Raw genomic sequence first — 6,144 nt, forward strand, 5'->3', positions numbered from 1 at the left:
TCTTGAGATGATGTGGGTACCCCGCACTGTTTGATTTCTATTAAGAGAACAGTAGATTCCATTTTCCATAAAACTGATTTTTATGGTATATGGGTCTGCCATATACCTTACTGCCGTACTACAAAGTAAGGTGCTGTACTTTTGAAAGCTGCTTAGCTGCATAATACATTAAATGTCTCTTTCAAGGTGACTATGGGGAATGTTACTTCTAGTTTATCAAACCTGTTTCTATTGAATTATGCACCCCTGTGACAGATTATTTGCAGGCTTTATGCCAGATGGATAGAATTCTCTCTGTCAGTATCGAGCCTTGTAAACATCACAAATTCTTCCCAGGGTTACTTACTTATTCCAGATGGCACCCGCTGCGCTCTCTGTATCTTTCTTCCAATCTGTGGGGCTTACTTTTTCCCAAGAAATGAGAATGCTTTAATATTTTACACATTTTTCCTATTTTTATGCCAATATGTGAGCATATCTTGACAGAATAAGCAAAAAGTGATTTGCATTTATACTCGGTTCACATTGAATAAGAAAAAGAGGAAATCTTATCCTACTATGTCTTTTTAATTCTAAAGTCATTTTCCTAGTTACCAAGGGCTTTCTGAAACTTAGAGTAATCATAGCCTAGTGTCTGCTGAACCCTTTACTTGCAAGAGCTCAGTCATCAGGCTGTCTCTCTTGACTCACATTTGGAGAACATTATGAAATCTGTGTTATGACACACCAATTTATTTGGAACATTTAAAGTACTAACTTAAGCTATATCCCAAGAATGTTGAGATAGTTTCATGCTTTGGCTATTTGTGAGCTGTAGGACAATACTCTTCTTAAGGATACCACACTAATCACAGGGTCTGTGAAATTCTCATTACGCAGCTCTCAGAATAAGGAAAAAGGGAGTAATCTCTACTAACTTTAAAAATCAGGGCTCAGCACTGACAGTCATATTCCCACTAAGTGAGTATGTGCCTCAATATGAAAATCTTAGCCATGTGAAGAAAGTTTTAAAAAATTATTTTCAGTATGTTTTGCATCATAAATCTGGAGCTTAGTTTATGTTTGTTGTATCTGTATTATATAAAGTACTCCTGGAACTTTTAGTTAACTGAGTATGTCTGCGTACCTTTAAGCCTTTCGTCAACAAGATAAATGTTGGCTTTTCCATTTTAATCCCAGTTAGTGAGCCTTTGCTGTCTCCGGAGCAAAGGAACCAGCTGAAAATAGGCTTAAGGAGAAAAGCTGCCTGTCTTTTCTTCCCTGTGTGATTTTAGCACTGATGTGGACTATCAGCATTTCGGCATTTGAAATGCCACTTTCTTTTTCAGCGTTACCCTTGATCTACTCCTTTCACTTCATGTGCTGTATTGAACTGACCCTACCCGACTCTCCTCTTCCACTCCCACATTATTGCCTACCAGCCTCCTCAATCTGCCCTCCTGTGTATTGGTCTCTTTTCTTCCTATTTCAGAGTCCCACTCTTACCCCCAGGATCTTTGTGGGTGATTTCCACCTCGTCACCAACCACCTCGTTTTCCAGCCTTACCCAGCAGCCACGACTCTCATGCTCTGTCGCTCCCAACTTTGTCTTCTCCACGACTCTCTCTCCATCACCACCTCCCAGTAACTCCTTCCTCTGTTCCTCGCTCTTAGGATCCTCATGCCGTCTTCTCCAATTCCCCTGCCATTCTTAGCCCTCGCTTACTCACACTGGCTTCCTCTGCTCTTTACCTACTGTGTTCTCATTATCGTCACTCTGCCAACCAGGCTGAATTCTTCCACAACCCACTTGCTTTTGCCTCCTGCCTAAATGGTGCTTCAATTTAATTGAGTCCCTTGATTCCAGCTTTTCTCTTTTTTTTGCTGCTCTTGATTTTCTCCAGCCTGACTGTGAGGCAGCTTCTGCCATGCATTTTTTTTTTTCATTTTTTCAACTGTCCTTCATATTTTTCCATGCTGTCCCTGACCACAGGCAAGAACTCCCCCATGACCTCCGCAGACACACCAAACTGTTTCTTTCCAAAGTTCCTCTAAAGCCTTCTTTTGCTATTCTTCTCCCAAAATCTCAGCAACAAATACACTAGTTGTGTAGCAAGGATGCTGCCTATCACAACAGACAGTGCATTTACTAGTCCTTGTACTTCTCCTTTTGATTGACTCTAGCGATCTAATCTTATGCTCAGACTAAGTTGTGTTCCTGGCATGGATCCTTTTCTTGTGTTTATGCAGCATTTAGCACAAAGAGGCTAAGGCATTAAACCATGATGATAACATCCTCACCTGCATAATAGGTAAATGGTCTGCAGTTACCTGCCTTCTGCGGAAACCTCCCACTAAAAGAAGTGGTCCCTTTGTTACCCTTCAGTATGGCAGTAAAAATCCTTTCCTCAGAGCTTTCAAATCATGTGAATCAGTGTGCGTGGAGCTGCAAAGTAGCTAGACGGCACTTGTGTATGTTGTAACGAGACGTCTCTGCTACACACAGAACTTCCATGCTCTTTTTTCTTCAAAGGAGTGCAAATGCTCTCCCTTGGAAAGACGTGCAAGTGGCATCAGAGGCGCTACTCATGCTTTGCGTGGAGTCGCTGTGAAATTATCCTCACTGCCGCTTTGTGGAAGACGTGGGAGGGATTGGCCTGGGATTCCTGAAGGAGGGAATCTCATGAACACTTGTTCCACCACCTCTCTCATAGGACTGAAGGGTATGTGTAGTCACATCTCTTCCACAGAAAGGCTGACCCCAACATTTGCTTCCAGTTGCTAAAAAAATAAGTAACTACAAGGAATGAATTACCATGACCTGATAGACACAATGATTTAAAATTGGTTAGCCAAGACAATTCCCCCCCCAAATGTCTAGATAAAATAGGAAAAGTAAATCTTCTCAAATGACATCAAAAGCTAGATTAAGCAAGCACAAAATCGTTTTGTAGTTACTTAAAAGGAGAATGATAAAAGGTAAATGGCATTTCCATACACATAAGAATATCCCACTATTTTCAAGATATTCAGGACTTACTATACCAGTGATGTATAATATAATGTGTTTGAAAATTTTCCTGCTTTATTGGATAACTAAGTCTTAGCTGAATATTATAAATACCTTTCAAATAGCCAAATCATGGTCTGTGCCTTAAAGAGTAAACCATTATGTCAGCAAAACTGTGTAAGTAAAATTACAAAGAAGATACTCATTCAGTTCTGCTTTTCAGACAATATGTAAGAGAAGATATACAGGTATATTCTTAGTGAAACCTAGTTTCTTCCCTGTAAGATACTGTAGCAGCTGTTCAACTGCTTTACAAAATTATTTTGTATTTGATACATTATCTTGACATGAAAGGGTAAATAATGATTTACTATCCCAATTTAGTGACAAATAAGCATTCCAAATGTATAACACACAGCAAATACATACAAACCCAGACATAAAAATGATAGCCTAACAACACTTTTCCATTGCTTTAATCAACTTTTATTACCATTACATTAACAGTATTTTTTCCAACGTGTTTTTCAGAATAGAGGCCTAAATTTTACATACTTTCTGAAATAGATTTTCCTGTCACCTGTCACTCAGAAGAGTGACAACTCACTGACTTGCCCCCCTAGCTCTCACCGTCGCTTCTGGGTATCAGAATCAACAATTGCACTGTTGATTATGACGCTATGTATTTCACTATTTATGACAGCTTTGAACAACATGCAATGAATTAGTTCCCAACGGAAATTTCCAGGTAAATGTAGGCTAAATATCTTAAGTTATCTCAGCTGATACGTGACCACAACTTTTCACCATAGTTTTACAGAAAGCTCCTTGGGGCCTATAATGACACAACACTTGGGAATGTGGTTTAATAAATGAATCCTCTGAAATGAAAATACACAAAAAGGAAGGGTTAGTTAAGGAAGATACAAAATCAAGTAAAATAGTGTGCTTATCTGTATGTTCTTTTCTTCAGAGCCCTATGGAATGAATTACATCAACAGATTCCTTTACATCTGTTTGCACATGTAACTCGATCATGTTCATACATATGAATTTGGCCCAGAATTTCTTTTTAAAAAGCCACAAACAACCCCTTCTTTATTGTTGGTAATGAAGAAATGGAAAAAAAAAATCATATTTACTTACATGTGTTTAGATGTATTAGATAGTATATAGATACATAGATATGTAGTAGATATTTAAAGCCATAAAAACTAGGTTGTGCTTTTGTAAGAATGATCAAGTAATAAAGAAAATATCATTGAGAGAACTAAATTGTACTTTGAACAATAAAGCACAGGAATTCATGACAAACTGCTGGTTACACAATCAGCGTTCACTGTAGTGAACAGGAACATTAGATGCCTCCTAATTCCTATGGATTGCTGTGCAACGACATATTCAACATTTTCAGCCTTGGAAAAATGCCTGCGTGTCTAGGAGAAAATGATGTAGCAAAAGAAACCCTCTCTTCCTTTATTTTGTAGTTAAAATTTAACTCCTGTCATTTATTTTTACTGTCTGTCTCAGGTGTTGTGGTAGAATAGATGGTGCGTAATCGTTTCTGATTTATGCAAAAGCTTTGTTAATGTACAAATTACATACGTTGGGACAAAAACTTGCAACCGTATCTTGGCAAAGATGGGTTCTGACTATAGCATTTGGTCATGATATACGACATTTTGGAAAGCACTAACTATTCGCTCAGTGTCAAGTATCTGAAAACTCTTTTGAGTTGCAGTCTGCTTCTTTCCCTCAGTTTTACTGCCTTGCCTTTAACTTACACCAAGAGATACGGTATCCCACGAATTTCACACACCGAATTAATACCGATTTGGATAGCACTAGCTGAGTGAAACTGAATTAAAGATGCATCGTAAGAGGCAAGTAAGAACCCTGTCATTGAGATACATGAATATGAGTTATTTCATACATGCGAATCATCCAAATGATCTTCAATCCCTGTCCAAAACCTGGACTTCCCTGGACATTATGTGTTGAGCTCACATTGCATGATGTGAAGCCACAAGGGAAACTAGTCAGTTCCAGCAGGATTTGCCCATGTTTGTTTCTTCTAATACGAAGTTCTCTGTTCACAGAATGAAAGCCTTAAAACCCCACACGGGCCAACAGTTCCTGTAAATAACACTCAAAATCATAATCGCTGACAGAGATGACACAGGGAATATTTTCTAACTTGTTCTGTGCATTATACAGCATACCGAGTATTGTAATTTTCACATTTTTGTTTCTTTCTTACTCATAAGACTCGGTAAAGCAGAAGAGACAGAGAGCTACATATGCAAAATACGTTTTTAAATGAAAGAGTTTCAAATGCCTTTTCGTGAAAGAACCTTAAAAAGAAGTTTAAATAATTTGGTAAATTAAAGGTGCAGGGTCCTCTAGTTGGTAGAAATTTCCAAATTGCTTATGTTTTATGTAAAACAATTCTTGATACCAGCTCCTTTGCCAGAGCTTATTTTTTATAATTAACCTCTGCTCGTACCTCATTCCACTGCCCCGAGTGCAGAAACAAAACCCCGCCTGCTGCTAGCCTTACTAAACTCGGTGTAAAAATAAACCCGACTAACTCCTCTCCAAGCCCAGCGCATACGGATTTGCTTTTCGGGAGGTGATGAGCCACCCTCTTCTCCCAGCCGTCCCCACACGCTCACCCCCCCCGCACCCTGGGCAGCGGGAGGCTGTACTCACCGCGATGCCGTGTGGTCCAGCCACGGCAGCCTTCAGCGGCGGCAGCGCACGCTGGGACCTACAAACCGTCCCTCCGTGCGGCGAGCGAGCCCTGGCACAGGGCAGGCTCTCCGCAGCCCTGGCCGGGTTATTTGCTCACAACACGGGTGCCCGGGAAGGTGCGGTGAAGCGGTTCCCCGGGGTGAGACCTCCTGCGACGCTCGCCTCCCCCCTCCTTGCCTTTAATCAATGTGAATATCGGGTTAAAAGTAACGGGTTTCGGGTAGTTCTCTCGGGTTTCACTTCTTGCTTTTGCTTTAACCAGCCGCGCAGCTCAAAAACGAGGTTCCCCGACTCTCGCGGCCGCGCTCGCACAGCCCTGCGCTTTCCGGGATTTTCACTCGAAAGAATCGAAAAGGCGAAAACTATCGGGAAACCAACCGCAAGCCCCAAACCACCCAGCG

At 40.6% G+C, this 6,144-nt stretch overlaps 1 protein-coding gene across 1 annotated transcript in view; it reads left to right on the forward strand.

Annotated features, from left to right (window-relative positions):
• The first annotated feature begins 5,705 nt into the window (after positions 1-5,705).
• The window catches only part of RASGRF2 (Ras protein specific guanine nucleotide releasing factor 2), a 145,798-nt gene continuing 145,359 nt past the window's right edge, over positions 5,706-6,144 (forward strand). Inside the window, exon 1 of the mRNA XM_009281018.1 lies at positions 5,706-5,882. Within this exon, the coding sequence (XP_009279293.1) occupies positions 5,706-5,882 (177 nt within the window). The remainder of the gene's footprint in view (positions 5,883-6,144) is intronic.

Source organism: Aptenodytes forsteri, unplaced genomic scaffold (assembly GCF_000699145.1).
Source record: "Aptenodytes forsteri isolate BGI_AS27 unplaced genomic scaffold, ASM69914v1 Scaffold388, whole genome shotgun sequence".
Classification (NCBI taxonomy): Eukaryota; Metazoa; Chordata; class Aves; order Sphenisciformes; family Spheniscidae; genus Aptenodytes; species Aptenodytes forsteri.